General features: G+C 43.2%; 1 protein-coding gene across 3 annotated transcripts in view; it reads right to left on the bottom strand.

Annotated features, from left to right (window-relative positions):
- hdac4 (histone deacetylase 4) overlaps positions 1-24,217 on the bottom strand; it is a 121,069-nt gene that overhangs the window by 39,058 nt on the left and 57,794 nt on the right. For 2 of the 3 annotated variants that reach the window (XM_026144284.2, XM_026144285.2), the window contains 5 exons: positions 5,988-6,164; positions 5,761-5,906; positions 4,816-4,966; positions 2,813-2,933; positions 908-1,026 (listed from right to left, as the gene is read on the bottom strand). In XM_026144284.2, coding sequence (XP_026000069.2) covers positions 908-1,026; positions 2,813-2,933; positions 4,816-4,966; positions 5,761-5,906; positions 5,988-6,164 — 714 coding nt within the window. Of the gene's footprint in view, positions 1-907; positions 1,027-2,812; positions 2,934-4,815; positions 4,967-5,760; positions 5,907-5,987; positions 6,165-11,347; positions 11,640-24,217 lie in introns of those variants that run through there. The other variant, XM_026144286.2, reaches the window with a different exon arrangement.

The following is a 24,217-nucleotide window of genomic DNA, read 5'->3' as shown; positions in this document are numbered from 1 at the left end:
TCATTAAGCTTTGTGTCAGTGCTCAGTGGGAAGAATTTTTAAGTTGTGGATATTTCTCAGGGGAAAATTCCTGAATTACATAAAGTGTCCCTGAAAGTTGAAACTCGCAGTGTGAGTTTGTGTGCCAGGAAAAATCATTCCTGCCTCCAATGCGCAGCAGGTGGGCAAGAGTGCAGAGTACACAGAGTTTGGCCTCCAGCTGTGAAAGCAGCCAGTGATACGGCCAAAGCAGCTGCTGACGCTAAGTGAATAATCACAGCTTGGCTGTGCTTAATATGGACAGATGGACAGAATCTGATGCAACCAAAAGGCAGTAAGTTTGTTTTACATTTCCTTCAGCGCTGTTTTGTTGACCGGAGCGATCCATGGTGTCTGTGAAGACGTGTGACCGAATGACTGGGTTAAAATCTTAAAGAATGCAAACAGCCTACAGAGTTTTTCTAAGGAGAAGCTGACCGTAAACAAAAATGTTTCCACTCACATTTACTGTAAGACCTTGAAACCAAGACAAATGTTTTTTCAGAACCATTTCAGGTCTCTTATCTTTGAGTTTGTGCTGGTTGCTTGACAACCTGCCCATTGTTGTCATTTCTACTTTGGCTTTTCATAAAAAAACCAAACCCAAAACAGCAAAATCTAGTGTGTGTCTAGACAGACTCCGCCTCCAGTCCTCACGCAATGCTAAGCTAACGGACTACTAAGCAAACAGAGGGCTCTATTATCTTCAATCTTCCGTGTTATCTTTTTAAACAACAATTTTAAGAGCTCCCGTAATTTTTCATGTGGTTGATAACCGGTAAGACAAAACTTTCACGTTGCTAAATGAGGAAGAAGGAAGATCAGTGCAGCACTGTGGAAGTGTGGAGAATGTCAACAATCAACACAACTTCAGCAAAGCCTTCTGTACCGGTTTTGCGGAGAGGGAAGTCATCTTTGGAGTCGTATGTGCCCAGCATGGGATGGTTGTACGCTGACAGTGCCGTTTGTGGAGGTGAGCTCTGGTCCAAAGAGCTATGCTGAGTTTTTCTGCAAAAAAACAAAAAAAACAACACAAAATAGACGATTAAAAACACTAAACAGTATCAGTATAACGTGCTACATGAATGCGGAAACTCTGCTCCGCCGGCTTTGTACACACGACACATTCCCAGCTCAATCTATTACTATACGTGACTTTTGATACTTGCATACCCACACACAAGCTTGTGTCTTCTCTCCAAAGTCAGCTAGACACGTCAGAGCGTGGACAATGACGTGGGTGGAAGGAAGAAAGAGGTAAAGCTAGAGGGACAAAGCCTGAAAGCTGAAAACCTTTTTTTTCCATTTTAGGAAAGTAAACGGGCTGAAAATGCACAGAGGCAGAGGTGAAACAGAGAGGGAATACACGCATGAGAGAAGTGAGGAGAATGCCAACAGGTCAAACAAACGGAGAGAACCCTAAAGAAAGGGGAAACCGTGATAAGCGTGATTTATAGCGACTGGCAGCACAGTCCTCCTGATTATTCCATCATCTCCTGCCTTGGCAGAAATGTTTGACTGCTTAAAGCCTCTTCAAATATTTAAAGCACAGGAGAGGTGCCATTGTCTTTTCTCTCTGCCCACTTCAAACATGCGCACACACCTCAAAGAGAGCTAGCTGTCAATCACTGACAACAAACACTGACAGGAAAAAAAGCCTCATCGCTTCAACGTTTTCTCTGCAGCTCGACTCAGAGAGGCTAATGCTGATGTTGGAAATTTGATGTGAACACAAAAGCACATCAATGACAGACGCCTACACAACAGGAGTTCATAACACCACGGGGTTCGCCATGTTTGCAAAGCCAGGATGATGAGAGACTTTCATGTTGCTCATCACTGGTTTTTATGTTTGATATTTTTCCTAGTGTCGATTCTTTTTTTGCTTAGATTAAAAAAAAAAAAAAAGCAGCAACCAAACTCTCGTAAATGCATGAGAAATATGACATGCTGATGTTTCATAGCTCTGAATATTAAGGTTATTGAAATACTGATGTGAAAATGTTTTAAAAGAAGTCAACATAAAGCATTTAAAACAAAGTCTTTTCACTTCAATCAATCTACAAAGTCTATATTAAACCACCTGATGTATGAAAGACCAGTCTGATGGTGGCAGCGAGAGCTGTTAATGACATGTTAATCCAAAACGTCGCATCCTGATTTCTATCAGAAGTAGAAAAGTGGACCGCGGTATAACAGAGCCATCAGTGTAGGGCTCAGGGGTTTGTCATTTAATTCCTGACCCGTGTGAAGAAATTGCTCTAAAATTCTTTCATCTTTAAAATGTTTGACTTTAGAAGGAAGAAGGAGGAGGAGGACATCAAAACTCCACACAGATGGACGGTGGTAACCCCGGCACCACGTTCACAATGGTACAGTCACAATAAGGAACACAGTGGTTGGAGATTCATTGCAACCTCCGTGTGCAATGAACTTGAAATGGTTGGTTTGAAGGTGGGGGAAGTCTGTGACTGCTCGCGGGCAGCCACCATCTTCAAACTGACTTTGTGCCAAGACAGCAACAAAACAGCAATAAGATTAATTTAGTCTGCTATCAGTTTTCCACCGAATTGGGTCAAGTTGGCAATTAATGCAATGCATTTGTGGTAAAATGTTTATTCACTGAGATGAACTGGCAAAAACAAACAAACAAAAAAAAAAAAAAAAACATGCAACACTCAGAAATTCACTTTCACTACTTACACTCCGAGTGCAGCCAAACAGATATTCAGGAATTCCTCCACAAATTGTGACGCGGTTGTTGCAGAACGTGTGCAAAAACAATGACACTCACCCATACCAGTAGCGTGGGTCACTGGGCAGACAGTGGTTTAGGTTTCGCTGAGCCAAGGCTTTCTTTTTGTTCAGGACAAACTCCTGAAGTCGCATCTTTACCTCTGTACTGGCGACTGCACCTGCACAGCAACACAGAGACGGGCAGAACAGTAAGCAAGCGAACATTTTTCAGCACAGCCACGTCCTTCCCAACCAAAACACAAAGAACCTTTTGCCCTACGAGAGCTGCTGCCATATTCTCCAGTCTGTGACACTAGGAAGATTATAACTACATCCATCCATACTTTGACAGATAATGGCAATCTGAGTTCTACAATCAGAGTGCACAATCTTGCATTAGAGTGTCACTGAAATCCCACTGAGACCACTGCAGCGCTACGTAACCTGCCTCGAAGACGTGCATCACGAGTTTCACTCCGCTCCTGGTCTCTCCTCAATTACCAACCTCCTCTCACAGCAACAAACAAATTATCAAGGGAGGGAGACAGAGGCAGGTGAGAGGGAAGGAGAGATGAAGAGCGAGGGAAGCCGGGCTTAAAAAACTGGTTTCAGAAAGTAGAGAATAGAGTAGAGGTGTGTTTTCATTAGAATGTGACAGTAGGAGTGATAACAGGTGACGTGTCGAGCCTCAGAGCAGAAGTGGTAAATTCACTGTGTGAAAATGACAACAGCTAATACATGTTCCCTAAATCATGGTGCAGCTGGAAGTGCTGACATCCCAAAATGTCTGCTTTGCCACTGAAGCAAATTGGCTTTTATGAGACTGCCTCAGATGCAATTTAGTGCAGTACTTAACAAAGCTTCCTCTGTTTGCAACCCAATGCTTTTTCCATAGACGTCAAACTGTAGGCTCACTCTGCTCAGCGCAGAATGATTGAGAAAAAGGGCATTACTGGAAAAAAATAATGGCTCTGAAAAGTGGGGGTCCATACACTGTGTGTGTGTGTGTGTGTGTGTGTGTGTGTGTGTGTGTGTGTGTGTGTGTGTGTGTGTGTGTGTGTGTGTGTGTGTGTGTATATATTTATTTATTTATTTACGGTCGTATCCAAAACCTCGTTTTGTTCATTTACAGACATGAAAATGCGCACAAACACACAGCAGCATGGATGGATGCATATTTCCTATATTACAAGACTGATTCAAGTATAAGTACAAGTGAAGAAGCAATTTAGTAAAGTGTGGCTCAGAAATGTCATCGAAAGGGCAAGTTTATAAACAAAGCGCCATTCAACAAGGAAATTCAAAGTCAATTACGCAGTGAGTCTTTCATACGAGTACTATTTAGCTGTAACAATTAGAAACACAATTAGCTTGATGCTGCTAAAATAATAAGGAATCACATTTTATTTTAAAGGAGAGTTCGAATATTTTGAGTAGAGGAAACAATAGAGATGATCTTGCTCTGTCCCAGTTGTTATTGGTGAGCACAGAGATTAAATAACTGATGCAATGATGTCTAAAGAAATGATACCAGACCAAGAAATATGTTTAAAGGGAATAAAGAGAGAGAGAGAACATTGCCTGGTTCAGCTTTATTGCTGTCATTTTATTTCACAATCAGTCCGCCTGTAGAAAAACTGACGACACGTCTTTCTGCACGACGTCTCGCCCCTCTAACCCCGTCTTGGCTGTCTTATTATGATATTCCCTGCGGTGAATGTGTGAGGTCAGGCTGTTCTGACTGCTGTGCTGTAACTGCAGGTGCTGTGACAGAGGGGCTGCGAGGGCCAAGCTCCTCTGACACCTGCTGTGATAATATGGCACAGTGTTTCTGCACAGGTACAGCAGATGTTGGCAGCGCACAGCAGAGCAAATATGCGCTCGGTCGAACACGAAGACTTTGTTCATAACACCTTTGATCCCACTGCGGAGTAAATCCAAGCACTGAACTGACTATTTTGGCCATACGTTACCTTCTTACAGTAACACTGTGCACATTTTTGATGAAGATCTCTTGGTCGCTTTCTTTAAAAATAATTCTCTGTGGCAGTCGCTACTCACTCTCTTGTCCCCTCTCCTTGTTTTTGAGCTGTTGGAGTTTGTGTTCCCGCTGCTGCTTCTCCAGCTGCTCCTCGTGACGTTGTTGCTCCATCTTTCTGTGGTGCTCCAACAGTTCTTGTTGATGCTTGAGCGCCAGTAACTCCTGTTGGTGCTGAGAGAAGGACGAGGAGAGTAAAGAAGAATCAGTATGAGCTGAAAGGACTTAGCCATGGTGATCTGCAGATAAATAAATAACATCACAGAAAGCAAGAAAGACTGAGTCTGAAAAGCAAAGCTAATATAGAATGGCATTATTTTTAATGGCCACAAGGGGGCGACAGCTGTGGTTCCAGTCCTACAGAAGTCTATGGGGAAACGGTTCTCTGTAAACACTCTCCTGATGAATTTATGGGCTCAGTCACTCATTTTTGTTATTTTATTTTATATTGGATTATCCGGAATATACTTGTTGGCAAGCAACCTGTAACGACCTGTGTGTCACTAGCCAGTAAGGATGAGGGTTTCACGGTCACTCTGCTGTCACATCCAGGTTCAAAGCGGGTGGCATCGAGGTAGCTACGCCCGTTAGAGATGCAGTCAGGCCAAAATGACAGTCGTTGTTACCTTTTGGTTTTGTGGTCATGGCAACACAGTCAGGTTTTTTGGGGCGTTTTGAGCTGGGTGATTTGCTGAAAAACGTACCAGCACTAGATCAGATTACACCAGCATACACACTTAAATTCAATTTGTTTCTGTTTGCCCTTCACCAGGCATATTTCTGCTGAGTACAGCTCTACAGTATCCGAGGAAGATTTCCCGCCTCACCCCCATCCAGCTTTCTCACACACACACACACACACACACACACACACACACACACACACACACACACACACACACACACACACACACACAGAAGGGAGGAGAGGAAATTTTCTCCTCTCCATCTTCATCACAACACCTCACCTTGACATGCTCCTGCATCTGGGCTTCATGTTGTCGTGATAGCTGTTCATGTTGCCTCTGAAACTCTGCGATGAGTAGCTGCCTCTGGAGCTGCTGCTTGTGTTTAAGAGCCACCAGCTCCTGCTGCAGGTGCTGCTCCTGCTGGCCTGTGGGAGGTTTTGGAGACGCGATTACTCAGCGCATCTACATCTACGGGCTGGAATGCCGCAAGATAAGCGGAGACTTACTAATGACTGGTCCGCGGCCTGTCTCAGTAGACGTGGAGGTGGGTGGCGTGGGGTGGGGTGGAGGAACCAAGCCAAAGGAGGGCTGCTGCTGGTGGTGGTGAGCGTGGTCCACTATGCGCAGATCCATGGGAAGGATGGCTGTGGCGGTGGAGGGCAGCGCCGCTGTGCTCACGTCCACTGAAACAGCAGGGAACAGTGAGCAGGAAATTTTATTATATGTTCACATTAAATTTGTAATTATTTAAAGATCATCTTAAGTTCATTTAATAGCAGCCAAAACATCATGTCCTCTTTGATCCAAATGAGACAGACGGACACTTGTTACATCAGATGTCCAAACTCTGTGGCCGTGCCAGCTGCACTCTTCATTACACTTCATGGTGCTCGCGGCTGCTTGTAACGTTAGCACTGAGAACTTAAGTCTGTTTTTATAGCTGTACACAGCAGATAAGAGCATTAGGGACACAGCGAAAGCATAAAATGTGTCTGAGATTTTGAAAGCCGGAGATCATCAGAGCATCAGTGTAAGCGGCAGAGGGAGAAAACGTGTTTATGTAAATCCATACAAACATCAGAGAGCGAAAACACCGCCCATCCCACCCCAACATGAATTTCACAGCAAGGATTTGTGCGTGTCTGCGTTTCGGTTTGTTACCGTGTGTGTGTGTGAGCAGAACTGCTTGTGTCACAGCCGTCACGACTTCAGACGTGACACCGTAAAGAAAAAGGTCGCAGGAATCGACTTTTTAAACCTCACGACAAGGTGTTAAAATATTAGCAGGCAGGAATAAACCGTAAAGACCCATCTGTTGTTGCTTCCTTTATGATTTACTCAGTCTGCATCATTTAATCTGCTTTATATGAATAATCCAGCGAGGTCGCACAGGGCCCCATGGTAAATGAAAGGTAATGCCCTGCTTGTCATGCAACAGCTCAGGGTACGAGTGCAATCAGATTAGTTCTCTACAAGCAAACAACACAGCAGCTTACACACAAAAAGTAGCACACCAGGGAAACGAGAAAAAAAATCAAATTCTGTGCCTTGATCTTTGAATAAAACATGCTGTGATCAAACACCATTAGCACGCTACTCCATTCAATCCAAATTGCAGATTCAGTTTTTGAAATAAACCTTTTATCTATGCAAGTAAATTCTGACTTATACATCAAAACCTCACGTGCACCATTTGGTCTACTCGGATCAATATCTGCTGTGTGGAGAAGCAGCTTGCACCACGCCAAGCCCTCCACCAGCGATCAATAACCTAAAACCAGCGCGAAGGCTCCCCAGCCTATCGTGGATGTTCTGGCATCCCTGGTGGCCAATGAGGTGGCGATGAAGTTGCAGTTACTTGCAGGAAAGGTCCAATGACATCTTTGGTACTGGGCAGGTTTTCAGTGCGGGGAGAAACTTGACACCACCCAATGGGACAGCATGGGAGAGAAGAAGGGTGTGGCTAGGCCAGACTTGCTGGTGCTTCGCTGGTGCACACGTGTGTGTGTTTGGTTGTATCACTGCTCTTGCAGGGACTTGTTTATAGGCTGGACATTAGAAGTTCTGTTAAATCCTTCAGTTGGAAAAGATGAAAAGGACTAGGCTTAGAATTAATTAGGCAAGGGTGGAGGTTTATTTAAAGACTTAAGAGTTTACCATCCAGCTGCGCCACTCTTGCTGCTCTTAAAAAAAACATAACGCCAGGTGAATTTAGCAGCATTTACTGTGACGGGTGAGTCATCTGTGTCTACATGCAGGAGCCTCATTAGAGGACCACAGTGACTGCCATGTTGAGTAAAGAGTCGGTCCCAATCAACCATGTTATCCAAACAAAGCCAGCCGCACTGAACCATGTTCAAATTCAGCCCCCTTCTCGCCTCTCACGCAAACATTTACACAAACATGTCAGCTGTTTACACACATATTTAATAAGCAATAAACATCAAGGTCAAACAAAACAAAACGTTTTGTTTGACAATCAGTGGTGACAAACATGAATGGAGCTGGACCTCAATTAATGCCACCTCAACTGTAAATGTTTCCACATGAACTTAGGTGAGTGGCACAAATGTCCTGTAAACAGGCCTCTGGCACACGCTCTCAAACACTCAAACACACACACACACACACACACACACACACACACACACACACACACACACACACACACACACACACACACGATCACTTCACAGCAAAGTACAAATTCAGCTATCCAAACTTTCATGCAACCCTATGGAATCCTTAGATGTTTATTACTAAACAATAAAACAACAAACGCAGCTGTCTCGCATGACCTGAAATGAAATATGGAGCAACTCGTGTTTTCGCAGCACAGATTAGTAAACTAACACATGAAACTTATCAGACACACACGTTTTGCCAACAAGCTGACACTTAGTGCCACGATTCAAACACAGCAGAGCGAGTTTCTCAGCCAAAAACATGCGCCAAAGAACCAAAATAATTTTTACCCAAAAACGGTGCTAAACTTGTGCCACAGCAGTCCCCCTCTCCCCACCTCGGAGCAGCTGGTCCTGAATATACCCTTGTCCCTGTGATGCATATTCCTTTGTGCGGTTTGTGTTGTGCAAACAGTGTTTTAGAAGCACTGGGTTACCTCTGTGCGTCTACATGGGAAGCAATTTTAAAAGCCAAATGCCTTTGTATGTTTTATTATGTTAACACGGCCGGCCACTTACGGAGCTGTGATCAATGGCCAAGTGCAAGGCTAAAGCCAGGCAGCAAAATAAACTAATTACAGCTACTTATCCTCAAACTGAGGGGCTACTAGTGCCGACGGCCAGGAAGAGACAGAGATGGAGAGAAATAGGGAGGCGGTGTAATAATCATCGCTTCGACCAGCTACTCCGAGGCTAACCACACTGGGCTGCCACATTAAGACTGCACTGAGAGCTATTGCTGGCTACAGATTGTGTTGTTAGCTACACAAAGAGACACAGGAAGATAAATAAGGATCATGTACCAACACAGTCTATACCCAAACTGCGCAGACTCGGAGAAGTCGTTCCAGTGCCCAGAGAGAATGTTTTTGCTCCTATGGTTTCATCCTCTTGGATAAATGCATCTCACATGAGAGAAGATGCACTTAAGACTGTAATGCTGTCGGGATTGTGTATCTTTAGGGGCTGAAACTATTTTCTTTAATTATCCAGACACAATTATGCTTTGGATCATTAAAAAGAGGGCTGTCAAAAGTTTGGAGCTCCAAGGAAACATATTTGCGTCACTAACAGTTCACAGTCAAGCTGACACGGCTCTCAAGGATCGCAGTACTGTTACAGTTGCACCGTGACAAAAACACCAGCAGCTCTCCTAATAACAAACCTCAGAGGCATGTTTATAGTAAACAAAGCCTTGTCAATGGCGGCAGACAAACAGGGCGACATACAGCCCTGGGAGAAGCCACCTGTGAAGTAATTAGCCCAGCTTACACTGATCGCACTCTGTGAATATGGCATTGGCTTACGGGGAGGAGAGGTGCTTTCATAACAGCTGACTCACCCCGACAACAACGGACGTGATAATGCAAAGATTCTCGCTGCAGATTTGGATGAGCAATTCAGAATGAATGCTAACAGATGCTTCCTGAAATAAACGAATAAAAATACTAGCGCTATTATTACGCACTGATTTCTATCTCGAGTATATGTGCACGTGTGGAGACTACTGCTGTGGTTCTTGCAACCTTGTTGCACAAAACACTGCAAATTGTAATAAATAAAAAAAAGTCTTTTTTCGAATAATTCACAAATGAAGTTGGCTCTAAATGTCCTTAAGCCCCAGGACGTCTCTTTAAAACTATAAAAGGCAAACGTAAGATAAACTCTGGACAGGAAATTGTGTTTACTTTGTAGAAATCGTTCAGGATCGAGAGAGTTCATGACTACGGCCTGACTGAAAGCAACGAAACCCAACATAAACAAAACTCTTGAAATGCCAGGCTCTGCCTCCTCTTCTCTCTCTCTTATCTCCTCATTCATCACTGTGTCCCTCGATGTACCCCTCCCTCCTTCCGCTCATCATCACCCCCCCAATCAGGCTAAGATTATGGATCACACAGAGTTATTTATAGACGAGGACTCCCAGAGGAGTTCCTCGCCCCACTGGGCTCCTGTGCACTCCCATGTATGTTTACTCACAGCTTATGAGAAACTAAGAGTGCAAACTCATTCACAGTTCCAACAGAATGAGCAAATGTCAACACAAGCCTCACAAATTTAGAATGAACAGCAATCGCTGACATAATGTCAACCGGCTGCGAGCCCAGCAGACTCAGGTGCTCACAGAGGAGGGAGGCAAACACCATGGTGACTGCTGGGACTGTGGCCAGTGGTTGGTCGGACAGTGGAGAAGGGGTGGGGCTTGAGGTGGAGGGTGAACCAATGACGGTAGGCAAGCGATTCAACAAACGATCTGCATGTGCATTTAGCTCAGTGCTTTACTGTCAAGTCCGGGGTGGGTGGGTGTGACTGTTGATGTATGCCTCGCTGCATGTCCCAGTAGCATGGTAACATGGCCACCAAAAACCTGTGGGTTTTTTCTGCTTCCTCCTTTCTCTGGCGATATTTCCCCAGATTAACTTATAAAAAAACAAAATGCATTTAGTACTAAAGTGTTCTCGTTAGGAGATAAAGAGATACAAAAAGTGTATACTAGCACTTTTCAAGGAGATTATCTAGCTGTGTCACAGCGCTGTGATTTTAAATGTCAAAGCTGGAGTAAACTGAGATAAATTAAAGTGATCCAAGGCAGGCAGCAGCAGAGTCAAATGGTGATACGGGATGCAATCTAACATTCAGTCCTTTCTGTTTATATGTCGAGCAGTAGTCCCAGTGAGCTTACACACTAACTTCCATGCATTTTGCTCCACACATGCACACTTATGTGCACAATAGGCTGTGCGGAAGGACAGACGCAGCCACTGCCATCTGCTCCATTCAGTTAAAGGCTGCGCTGAGCGAGCCTCCATACATCAGTGCCATTCAATAAACACTGCCACTACTCCAAGCCGCACACCCACACACACAGCAAATGAACATGCACACACACGAACATGCACTCACTCCCTAAGTGAACATATATACGTAACACAGCAACACATCCACAGGCAAAACAAGAGTCTGCATAAACAGATGCACGCCTGTTGATCACTTAATGTACAATCAGCACACTGCACTGAATAAACTCTGTGAAAGAAGACTCCAACAACACATCCTTTACACAAAGGAAAACCACAACAAACCTACAAGCCGGCCGAGCACAGCTACACGAGGATAACATAAAGCACTTCACTACATGCGGTTTGAACAGTAATTCTCTGCATAACAGGAATAGCTCTTACCCATCAGTTATGCCGTGCTGCGCTGTTCTTGCACGTTTGAGAGTGGCGTACAGTATCTGAGCGAGAGAGAGACAGAAAGTGCGTTTGTAGCCAAAAGTGCGAGTGAGAAGAGATGGCGTTCAAGTCCACTGCAGCACACAGACACAGCAGACCGGCCTGGGTTAGGTCCTAACAACAAATCTTTCTCCCTCTCGATCTTTCACACAGTCCGTCTCTCACTCTGTCGCCTCTCTCTGCTCCTCTCACTGACGTGTTTTGCTCTGCCCTCCAGCTGCCACTCTCCCTCCCTCCCTCTGCTCCTCCGGTCCCCTCCCACTCACTCTCTCTCCCACTCTCTCTCCCTCGGCTCTCAGTGACATCAGGGGGCAGTCTCGGGCATGTTGAGCATTTTATTACAGTCACTCTCCCTCTTCTAACACACCGGCAAACACTACATTCCTATTTCCCTACACCACCTATGCTTTCGTGCACTAAATCTGCATTTTTGGACTAAACAGAGCCAAGTTGTACTTACCCACGCTTACACATTTATTAACAGACACACACACACTTTATGTAAAATCCTCCTACACACCAGGAACCTTTGAGCATAGACAGTCGCTTTCTGTGAAGCTGGTTTGACAGTAGCAATACATTACAACCACTGAAGACACACATACGTCACAGACATTGTCTCTGTTCACTACAAACACGCACATAGAAACAAAACGAGCTGTTTACTGGTGGAGACTGATACCCCAGAAACTTTATGATGTTAGTAACTTTGTTCTGGAAACTCTTTCTGTTTTTAAAAAGAAAAGTACCTTTTATTCCAGTGAATCATCGCCACCTAAATATGCAAATAATGGATTATTATTACACAAGACGGAAAGAGGTTCATCTGTTTAAGGAGTTCTACTGAAGCAGTTAAATAAGTAAATCTTAGCAAGAATGCATGACTAGTAAACAGGAGAGACGCTGAATCACAGGCCTGAAACCTTATTTGTAGATTAGTGATGAGTTTGGGATTGAATGATAACGGGGAGCGTTTAGGGGACGGCTGAAGGACTGGCCTACTGAGTGGAATCAGTCCACTTAAGACAAGTGCTCCTCTGGGGGCAACACCTGACGTGCCTTTTGGTTCTTTCAATGAAGGTTCAGTCGATATGTGTTAAAAGAAACAGGCAGGATGGACCTGACTGTTTGCCCCAAGTGGGTTAGTTGTCCTCTGCGCTCTAACACTCTGCTTTCCAACTCCCCTTGAATTACACTGGAGTAAAGGCAGGGTGCCAGTTGTGAACTGGAATCAGACACCTGCCTTTCACCGACAGGGTGCCAGTTCAGAGCCCGGGTGGAGCCAGTTACGCTTTAATTTCTTTAAATAAATACAAGTTTTGACAAGTTCAAAAATCAAACTGGACCAAGCGCTGCACAGAGGAATCATGGTGAACAGAATCTGTGGGCTGAGTCACAGGTCGATTTCTTGAGACGGCCCCTCCCATATACGCAGGTATGTGGTGCAACTTTGGGCCAAGCAACTTTATGATGGTGTGATGGCGTCGGCTTTCTTCGGCTCTCACGCCAGTGTTTGTTTTTTGTTTGTTTTTTTCAGTTGAAATTCGCGGGACTGCATTTAGAAAAACATGAGTGATATACTGCCACTGTGGAGAATGTTCAATTTTTCACTTTTATGAGTAACCCCGTTTGCAAGGCAGTTGAAAACAATTGTCTTCATTTTGATTCTGATGGGAAACAGATGGTTTTCTGATCCACTGCATATGGAGTTAAACAACACTGAAGGGTTAGGACTGCTCAGTCCAACTGAGATATGTCCAGTGCTTGCAACATACACATCCAAGGTCAGAGATGTCCTTTGCAGTTTTTATGTCTGAAAAAAAAAAAAATCAAAAAGTAACAAAGAATTATTTTCTTTAACGGCCGTCTAGCCTGGCAGCTTTTGCAATCATCATGATCTTGCTTTTCCAAGACGGGCTCTGTAAACTCTTTAAAGGTTCCTTGCGTGTTTTTCTTCTTCTTTTCTTTCCTTTATCCATTTATTCATTTCTATTATTATTCACATTAGTGCATATGGAATATGGCAATGCCCAAGCTGACAAGGAGAAGAAAAAGAAAAAGAGAAAAGATAAGAATAAACGGACAGAGCAGAAGCGGGGGGGGAAAGGAATTACACTGATAGGTTTGAAACTAAAGAGATCATGGAAGCACACAGGATACCAGCATGCAGCATACTGTCCTATTTTTGCATATGTTCCCATGAATGTGCATGTACATACACGTGTGGATGTATGCGTGTGTAGCATGGTCTGTTCCTGTGTGTGCGTGTTTGCAGAAGCTATTTTTGAAGTTCAGTGTAGAATCCAGGAAGCCAATTTTGTTTGATCAGACAACCCACCTACACACCTGGCTGCGATAAAGGCCTGCCTTATCAGCTTGTTGTATAGTGTTGACGTCAAAGGCTTAGCTAAGCATCATGCAGCCATGACACTGATAACACCTAACGCTACTGATCCCAAACCGCAATGGCATACACGCACGCAAACAAACACCGTGTCATTTTTAGAACAGGGAGAATCTCCCTCGTACAGGCCGCTGACACATCGCGGCGAAATCAGCGTGCAGAGAAAAGCCGGGAGGGAAAGACGACGGTCAAAGAGCAGCAGCAACGATCTGACAACTTAACAAATGAAAATGAACAGCGGGGTGCGTGTAGTCGGCTTTGGAAAATGTTCGTTGGTCAACACCGCATACAAAAAGGACGACTTGTTTTCAGACCACTCATGCATTATTGGGCTTGTTTGGATGGACAACATAAGAAAGAAGCAATTAAAGCAAATTTGTTTTGTAATCAACAAAAGTCTTGAAATAAAGGAGCATGCTGCAGTGCCATATACAGCTCTTCACAAAGAGTTTCAACACAAACAGAACTTCTCTTGCTCCACACGGAGTTGTTCAAACCATGTTGTGGTGCCACAGCAGATGTTGTTTCCTGTTGTTAATATGTGTCTTATTGGGACTTTTGTCTGCTTCCTTAGTCACAAGGGATCACCACAGCAGATGGATCCACATATTTTATTTGGAAATATTTTACGTCAGCTGCCCTTCCCGCAGTCTCCCTCCTGAGCATTTGTGCCTCCTCCCCTCAGACTGCAGCTTTTTTGCATATTAAGCAAATGTAATAACAACTACATATGGGACTTCCACGTAAGACTCGCTGCCAAAATCACTGATGTCCGACAATAGCCAGCCAGCAACAATCAGGTCAAATACACAACAGGTTTGCATGCAGATACAGTAAGTGTTGCTTCTACCGAACTGCATCCTTGGGACTGCTGGATGTGACGAGTGCTCATCAAGTAAAACCAACTCATATTAGTCAAAGCCCAGAACCTTCATACAAGTTAGGCAATGAATTCCTGTGAAACTGGGCTTTTGCAGTTATTTAGAAGCCTTAGAGAGAAACAGACGAGGCAATAAGTGAGTGATTCACAGATAAATAACTATCTGCATCATAGTCAGTGTGCACATGTGTCTTAAATAATGCATGTGGCATAATGATCGCAAGGCATGCTGAAATACACAGTGTGGCAAGCAGGCAGACAGAACTGATGAATAAGTAATGGATGGTGTCCGACTCATAATGTACACACGAGAGCTGCTCACACACACACACACACACACACACACACACACACACACACACACACACACACTAAACAATAAACGAACCTGTTCAAGCTCAGGAAGAAGAAAAGACACCGAGTCGTATTTTTGTACCTTGGTATGCTCTCGTCATCCCTCCTCCTCTTCATAGTGATGGGGGGCTTTGCTTTTTTCATCCATCTCCCCAGAGAACTCCAGACCCAACTTAAAATACTATGTCGTTTATTATTGATTTGAGTTATTTATAATACACACGCATACTCTCTTTGTAATCCCCCTTTACCTTCCCTTCTCTCCCCTTTAGCGTTCCCATTTAATGGCACACTGGGAAAATCTCAAAATTGAGGAACTAAATCTGAAACTTATAATAACAATACAATAATATATAATAACTAAAATTAGTATTACGAAGTATTTCAAAATAATATCAACACAGATTTAGTTAACGCCATGAAAGTCAAGAAAGGGGGCATCTTAGGTTTCCACCTGCTACAACAGGGTAACACCCAGTCTGATCCCAAACCCCCGGTCAGATTATTCTCTGGTCTCTAAGAGGACCCAGATAAACTATAAATAAACTAAAAGACAAAGTGCACTTGGCTAAAAGAAGCCTCCAAAAGTAAAATGGGGGAAGAAGCAGGTGAATTGAAGGGGGATGCAGATGGGTTGTAAGCCAGTCCCTCTGCAGAGCCCAGAACGTACTAGATATCAAAAGGGCCACTAGGATGGCAACAGAGGCAGCAGAATTTACAAGGTGGCAAAATATAGTGTGTATATATATTTTGTTGATATACTGGAGTGAACTGAATGTTGTCAGAAGTGACTGAGGTTTAAAAATGTTTACAGCGATTGATATCAGCTTCTTTTTACTGTCTATTGAACAGCATGTGGATACACATAAAAGCAAAAGTGACAGAAATCAATACCATCGCTATAAACCTGTGTGGTGCTGCCTTTCTTTGCATACACAAACACACAAATACACGTAAATATACACACATACGCTGACTGGACAAATCACAAGGAAGCAGCATCAGTTTTCTAAAACGTCTCGAGCTGCTGGTTGTATGGTTGTAAGATCCACTATGAATACATATACACAGTGAAATGATTTGTCATCCAGCAGAGATGTAACTTAAACGCTTCTAGCTGTGTTAGGCTGCTAACACAAACCTTATAGAGCTAAATAATTTATATGAGTGGGAGGCCTACAGAGATAAAATTATCCAGCCATATTGTAAAAGACACTCTGAGAAGAGCTGAAAGTGCAATGAAAGTTATTATTCAAAAATAAAATCATTGCATCCACAGATATTTCTTCTTCGGGCGATCGTGGCTCAAGAGTTGGGCGTTCGTCTTGTAATCGGAAGGTTGCTGGTTCGAGCCCCGGCTCGGACAGTCTTGGTTGTTGTGTCCTCGGGCAAGACACTTCACCCGTTGCCTACTGGTGGTGGTCAGAGGGCCCGGTGGCGCCAGTGTCCGGCAGCCTCGCCTCTGTCAGTGCGCCCCAATGCGGCTGTGGCTACAATGTAGCTGGCATCACCAGTGTGTGAATGTGTGTGTGGATGGGTGGATGATTGTGTATAGTGTATAGCGCTTTGGGGTCCTTAGGACCAAGTAAAGCGCTATACAAATACAGACCATTTACCATTTACTTGGTTTGTATCCAGAAGAACAATAATGATGAATCTCAGCTTTTCACTGTTTAAAGCTAAAAGCATTGTTTTTGGAAAAAGCTCGGGCCAAATGATGCCCACTGTACAGCCTGGATATGTGTGTGTGTGTGTGTGTGTGTGTGTGTGTGTGTGTGTGTGTGTGTGTGTGTGTGTGTGGGGGGGGGGGGGGGGGGGGGGTAAAGCTCCACAGAAATATAAATTCTGGCAGTTCTGAAGAACTGAAAACATCAAGGCTTAAAAACACCTTAAAAACGCAGCAAAGATAACAGAAAGAGAGGCTTCGAGCTGCCAGCTGCAGAGAGGAACTCCGTTCATTCATATTTTATACCGTCTCGCTCCATCTCAATTGTAATGCCTTCGCCGAGCTCACAGCAGACAGAGACCCATTAGCTTTCAGTGATGCTAAACTGAACTTATGAAAGACGTCAGCCCACCGCACTGCTCCCTGTGCTCTTACAATCACATGGGTCACAAGAACACCAACCGCTCAAATCTCAGACTCTTCATGAGCAATGAAGCTGTTGTTTACTACGGCCTTGTCAACAATGAAGAAAAAATAAAACCACAGACAAACAAACACAAAGATGACCACAGATGTAAATGGAGGATAAACAAATATCATCTTGTGGGGCTATATTAAGGACTTGTTGCCCTTTAAAAGGTTTTTTATTTTATTTCAAATACCTATTTATACTTCGTTTTTACTCTGATTATTTTCTATTACAGAAACTGTAAGCATAGAAGATTAGAGATATCTGATAAAGAGATACACAGATTAGAAAGTCTATTCTTGATATTCACTTTTTCAGTTCTACAAAACGCCCACCTCTCGTCTTTCTCGGCACCATCTTCTACTCTACTTAGAAAATTGGTGCAGGCAGAAAACCATTGTCTATTTCTTCTCTTAAATGAGTCTGCGGTAAAGTACAGTCTATCACTGACAGCCATGCCGTAGTCATTAGCCTGTGGGCTTATTTATAATGAACTCCTTTTCCAGGACCAAGGAAAGCTAACCTTTGGTTGTGATGGTGTCCTGGACAAATGGTAACAAATTCTTTGCGAGCAGAAAGCAAAGGTCTGAGCCCTGGAGTGGTCATCCATAATAGCTTCCAGAAGACTCTTCCAGAGCCATATATTTCTACTAAGGCTTTTAAAAGCCTTTACAAAACACACCTCTGCATTAATAAGTGAGTTTGACAGGAAGTGAAAGGGCAATGCATAGTTGGAGTCAAATGTGAAACATATCCATTTGCATATAAACAGACAAACACTACTTTTACAAATGGCTTTAAAGGAACTGGAGACTCTGATGTGGTAATTGATGAGAACTTAGAAAGAGGAGGGAAAAAAAAAAAAAAGAGTATTCGCAATACTGCCTGCTGATTATATCGCATTCTAGCGTGCACATGCTAATACGTTACCGTTCGAGTCTTTCTTAAACAGGCAGAGGGAAAGAGAGAGGGAAACCACAGCTGCAGATTAACAGAATCAATGCAAGACAAATAAAGTCTGCAGAGCTTGTTGGTTATGCCACAATCTGTATTCTGCATTCAAGTTGTGTTCAAGGCGGTGGTACCAACTCCCTATGTAAGCATGCTTTTCTTTGTGTTCAGGGACTTTTATATCTCTGACCACTCCAGGTTTAATCACAAACAATGCATTTTTATTTTTCCATTGCCCGCAAAGAGCAAACAGGCAAAATCATTTTGAAAAAGTCTCATTATTGATGCACTACGTCTATCCCACTCTTGAGCTTTTTATAGCTGCAGAAAAACAGTAAAAACAACCTATTTATTGACGGCAACAGGCCGTCTTATTGCTTAGCTGTCACACAACACACAAACAATGTTTCAGACCATTGAAGGCCAGATCACCTAATGAGCAGTGAAATCTCTCTCGTGCATAAAGTGCACAGGTTAAGCTATTTTTTATTATGATCCAAGAGAGCAAAGGTGGAAATGCTCATCAAGTACCTTCAGAAAGATATACTTTATATGCAGTCTATACTCACAGCCTGGCTGTATTCATTCAAGAGCCCCACAGCAGCAATAACACTTCCTTCATCTGCATGAAGCCACAATGCACATATTTGTACTTTTTCTACTGAAAGCAAATCAATACAACCTCAAAAGCTCCACCTTCCTCAGGGGAAGTTCACCCAGGCTGAACTTTCCCACAGAGTTGAACCATGGTGAACTTTGAGCGAAGATGCGACCCAAAGCGTCACAATCGCAGGAGACACCAAAAACCAAACACAGAATTTAGACAACTTTGCTCTGCCGAAACAGAAAGTCGTGCCCGGTGCAGACGGGTCATGGTTTATATAGCGGAGGCGTGACGATTTCACTGGACCGTTTTAAAATGTTTGTGATTTGGTCACAAAGTTTCCAGGCCTACCTTCAACTGTTCCTGTGGAATTTCCCCTTCAACTCTGTGACGTGAACAAACACACGAGGAAATAAAAACAAATTTTAAAAGTGTTACGATCAGGGTTGGTTCCCTTGTGATCAGAATGCAAAAGTAGAAAAACCATCATTAAAAAACGTTTCCATTTTGCTGTCCTGTAATACTACACAACCACACCTTCGCTGGCACTTCAAATCCCCACATCTCTCCTCTTCACCAATTCCCATTGTGCCCCAAAATGTTACTATCTCACATCAAAAATGAAGGTTGGGGTTTTTTTGTGGTTTATTTATGTATTCATACACAAACATTGACTAACACAGCCTCACTCTTGAGACGTCTGGTAGGTTTTTGAAAGCCATGACAGTCAGCCGTAACAGGGCCAAATGCAATATTTATAACCTGGTAACATGGTAAAATCTTTCTCCCTATATGACATCCGCACAAAGTCTCATGCAGAACCTGCCGAGGCTGTCAGGATAATGGCACTGATGCAGACAAAGTAGGTTAAGGCAATGCCTGTTCTGCTGGAAGACGAAAACAAGTCTGGCTCGAAGCACTCCGCCATACTTTTTTATGCCCAAATGTGAAGAGTGTGTATGTGTGTGTGTCTCTTTAAGGGGGTTGACATGAAGGCCACAACCTCAGGCTATGTCTGTAAATATAATCAGGCTCTAATACACTGCCTTGTATTCCCTTTGTAACGCCTATCTTTCGCTCAGGATCAGATTTGATTTCACCTCATGCTCTCCGACAGCTTTAGGTTTGTTTTAGGATTCTGCCTTAAACTCGTGGCTGTATGCTCCGAGGACTTTATATCAGCCTCTAAGGAATATTAAAAATAGTTAAATTATTCTGTTCCGCTTGGGAAAAATAAGTCGTGACGAAGCAAAGGGCAGAGGATTATATCTTAGCTCATCTGAAGTTTCAGAGAACCCATTGGAAAAATCTCCTGAGCATCGTCTTTGTTAGTGTGTGTGTGTGTGTGTGTGTGTGTGTGTGTGTGTGTGTGTGCGTGTGTATTTCTGCTAGTGATGGTGGTTAAGCAGAAAAGTAGCAGCTGCCCACCAGCTCCTGCCTACACCAACCTGGCACCAAGCAGGGGAATCCATGCCAGGTCAGGGAGTGACAAGGATGGGGAGGGGGTTGGTAGGTGGCTCTGGGGGCCCATATGGGGGGCTGGAACCAGGACCCGACAGCCTTGTGGGTTCCCTGGTGAGCATGTACGTATTAAACAGGTGGCCTTCGGTTAGGAATTAGGAAAAGGTGTGGACTCTAAGTGACACTGCTGGGATCTAGGACTAAAAATTCACAAGGTTATAATGTTCCGTTTATTTATCTGTGACCTACGTCCTCAGTTTAAATGGATGACTCAGTCTTGAAATTGTATGTTTTAGTGCTTACACTCATTGTGATTAAAAAAAAGAAAAGGGTAATGTGATGATAATGTGTGGCGATACTTCAAAGGTTTTCCTGAGGGGAAGTTTGTTTTCCTAATGAGTTCTTCAGCATACAAAAGCAAAAAACATGAAAGGATGTGATGACAGGATGTCGTACGGAAGAGAAATGAGAAGTTAACGAGCAGAATGAAAGAAAGAAATGAGGTTGTACCACAAGCAAATCTGACCCATTGTGACGTAAAGCATGTTCCTTTACATTAACAGAGTGGGAGCTAACACCAACACACAAAACAACAATGTCAGGATTAAGGTCAAGCATACACTCATGCGCAGATACACGAAACTCTCTGTTCCAGCGAGTAGGGAGGGAGGCAGCAGGGGTCTGGCTGGCAGACAAGTGTCTGGTCATGGTGACCTACACAAGTGGTGTCCTCTGGAACACACCTCGCTCTCCATCTCTGGCTTTTCACCACCAACCCTTTCCCTCTTTCGGCTGCGTTTCCACTCTCTTCTGTCCTTGCTTTGCTGTTATTTCCAAATTTGCACTAAATTATTGGAATTCAGCATCACTGAAGGGAGAACATTTCTGCGGGGTTAAGGTTGAGGTTAGCGATTTAGCTGTCAGCGGTTAATTCTAGGAAATGCATTATGCCAATGAGCATCCTGTGCATGTGCAGAGAGATGCAGATGCAGAGGGGGAAAGAATTTGGTGTAGTCCAAAAATGTTTCTCTCCACTTTTTTTCTGATTTCCTTTCCAGAGTTTTGAAATGGTAATGAGGCTGCTGGTATTTGCATAATGTGCCTTTCCTCGTTCCTCTTTTTCTACTTATCCAGGCTCTCTTCTACTCAAATTGCGGTTCTCCTGCCTCTTACCATCTCCTTTCATTGCATTTATTCTTCTCCTCCCACTAACCTGCTCTCAGGTTCTTAAGTGCTCATAGATTATTGACAACTCTAAATAAAGATACGATAAGATAAGCAGTTCAGCCAGACAACAGGAGCTGACCAACAGGTCTGCCACTTCCTGTGTGAACAGCTCCTCGTTCTTAGCAGGCTTGCTCAAAGCCTCTCATTCAGCTCAGCCCTAATATCAGCACTGTGCAGACGGAAAATGGACACTGCACAAAGCCTTAAGACTAAAAAACTGAAAAGGAAAAAAAGAAATACTGCTGTCAAATTTCTTGCCGATTACGACGGTGCATGCCAGGCAGGCAGTGATGAAAGGAGCCATAACGAAGTCCTTCTGTGAGCTACAAAAGCATTTCTGGTCTACATAATCTGTCACTTCTGCTCCCACTTTACTCTTCTATTTTCCATCCTCTTCTCTCAATTTGTCTTCCTCTCTCCTCCTCCTTCCTCATCACTTCTCTCACCTTCCCCTCCCTCCTCCTCGCTCCCTGCAGCGTCTGTGCTCTGACAGTTATGTGTGAGTGGAGCGTGGGCTGCTGCTAATTTGTGCAGAGTGGGAGAAAGCTGTTTTGGCTCACCGAGGGGGGGAAAAAAAGCCCAGTTTAGCCTATATGATGGGATGGATGGATAGATAAGCCAAACTAAGCACAAACACACACACAAAAAAACTCACTTAATACACGTTTGTTTAGCCTGTAATTTTCACATCCTTGTCTAATGTCACATGTGCATTTACTGATAGAAGCAGCTGCTCAAACCTACATTCACATCCAAAGTGTGGAAGTGACTCTGGAAGGTGCAGACTTCTGTTCCTCTTACAGTACCTCCTCCTGGGTGCAATTTAGTCATCCTGATTAATATGCACCCAAATCTGTTTCTATCAGAGTCTTCCTCATTATCTCCCTCATTTTTAAATTTCAGTAGCATTCATCATGTCGCCTGATTGACTCAAATTTTGATCTGAAACTTTAAAAAGAAAGAAAATGCACAGTCACAGACTTGTGGCTTTAAGGTCGGCACCACTCACTGATGCTGTTAGCATCTCATTAAGGTCTGTGTTGAAATGGACTTTGCAGAATCAAATAAACACACACACACACACACACACACAGAGGAAGTGTTACTGTTGCTCTTGGCACCCACTTAATTAATTCTAACACATCGTATGAATGTGTTAATAGACCATTGTACTGTACCTATTCCAATAAAATGCTGTTGTCCTTTTTTTGGCAGGCATTTAAACATTTAGTTATTCTTAGGGTTGGAACAGTCTCCACATTTTCAAGTGAATTTATTCAGCATCTCAGTCCAGCGAGTTAACTGTAGAAATACAACTGTACTAGCTTTGAAGAGAACCGGTTAATCTTCCATCTATGGCGGATCCTTTGTGGTATACACAGTATGGGTGGCTGCAACCTGTGATGAAACACTATTTCTGTGTGCTGCCCACAATGATGGTATCATGACAGCAGTTTTGCAATACTCGATGCTCTGCAAGAAAATTATCTACAATACATCAAATGTCTTAATGAAAAAAAAAAACAACCTCTGAAAGTGCAAAAAAGCAGGAATTCTGCATTTTTCACTGCCCTTTGTTGTTAGTGTGCGTACTATCGACACTATTCAACATCAATTTTGTGGCAGTTCAGTTAATCGGATCTCTGATTTTCTTTTTATTTAGTTTATCCTTTTTACAGCTACTTCCCTTCACTTTAACCTCATTGACTTGATAAGCACCCCAATGAAGAGCCATGAAGTACTGACTCCTGCAAGTCAAATTATCAATGGAATCTGCTATGAGTACCTGTGTATTTCAATAAAAACAGTCAAAAGAGGCACCGTGTCCTCTCTGTGCTGCCTCCCCTTTCATCTCACCCACCAACCGGCCCAGCAGATGGATGCTTCTCCCTGATGCTGGTTCTGCCAGGTCTCTTCCTGTTAGACAACAGATCTTCCTTCCTACCATCGCCAAACTCTTTCTCACAGGGAATTGGTGTAATATAACTGAAATATCATCACAAGAGAAAGTAATGTAATATAATGCCCTAGAAATATTTTTTCCACTCTAAATACACTGTGGGACATTTTGTGTACAGCTTCTCAGCATTTAAAGTGTAATGTACATTGTAATTTATGGAGCCAGTCACACAGACGTAGAGACCAGTTGGAGACCACCTTACAACCACCACAAGAGGAAAGAAATGAGCATTTGCTATAGTCACATGTAGTTTGTATGGAAGGTACTAACTTGTCTAACAGTTGTGAAACAGGAGACTGTGGTCCAAACTAGAGATGGCACGATACCACTTTTTTATGTCCGATACCGATACCGATATCATAAATTTGGATATCTGCCGATACCGATATGAATCCGATATAATGTTTTTTAATCAACAAAACTGTTTTTTAAATATCTTGCTGCATTTTGTATAAGTTCATACTCAAGTTTAAAACAACAACTACACTAAAGCTATTCTGTTATACCTGTATGCAAAAAAAATATTTCATAGTTCAGCAATACTGATCAATCTAATAAACTTAAACCTGCACCATCCTCCCTATTCTGGTATTTTAAAGAGTACTTAGCATAAATATTAAGCAACCTAACTAATAGGGTTCCAACTCCCAGCAACAACAAAAATAAATAAATAAAAAATAGGGAACCACCCCTCACGCTCCACCTCATGATGCTTAATCGACGTAATCAACCTTAATTTGATGCAGTGTGAAAAAAATGCACAGAAATCAATTATTTTTCAAGAAATATTAAATAGATTCAACATCTTTCTTCAACAAAATTGCAGACTGCACAGATGGT

The sequence above is a fragment of the Astatotilapia calliptera genome, chromosome 16 (assembly GCF_964374335.1).
Source record: "Astatotilapia calliptera chromosome 16, fAstCal68.1, whole genome shotgun sequence".
NCBI lineage: Eukaryota > Metazoa > Chordata > Actinopteri > Cichliformes > Cichlidae > Astatotilapia > Astatotilapia calliptera.
The sequence above is the reverse complement of the archived record's forward strand: the minus strand, read 5'-3'. Positions and strand labels throughout refer to the sequence as shown.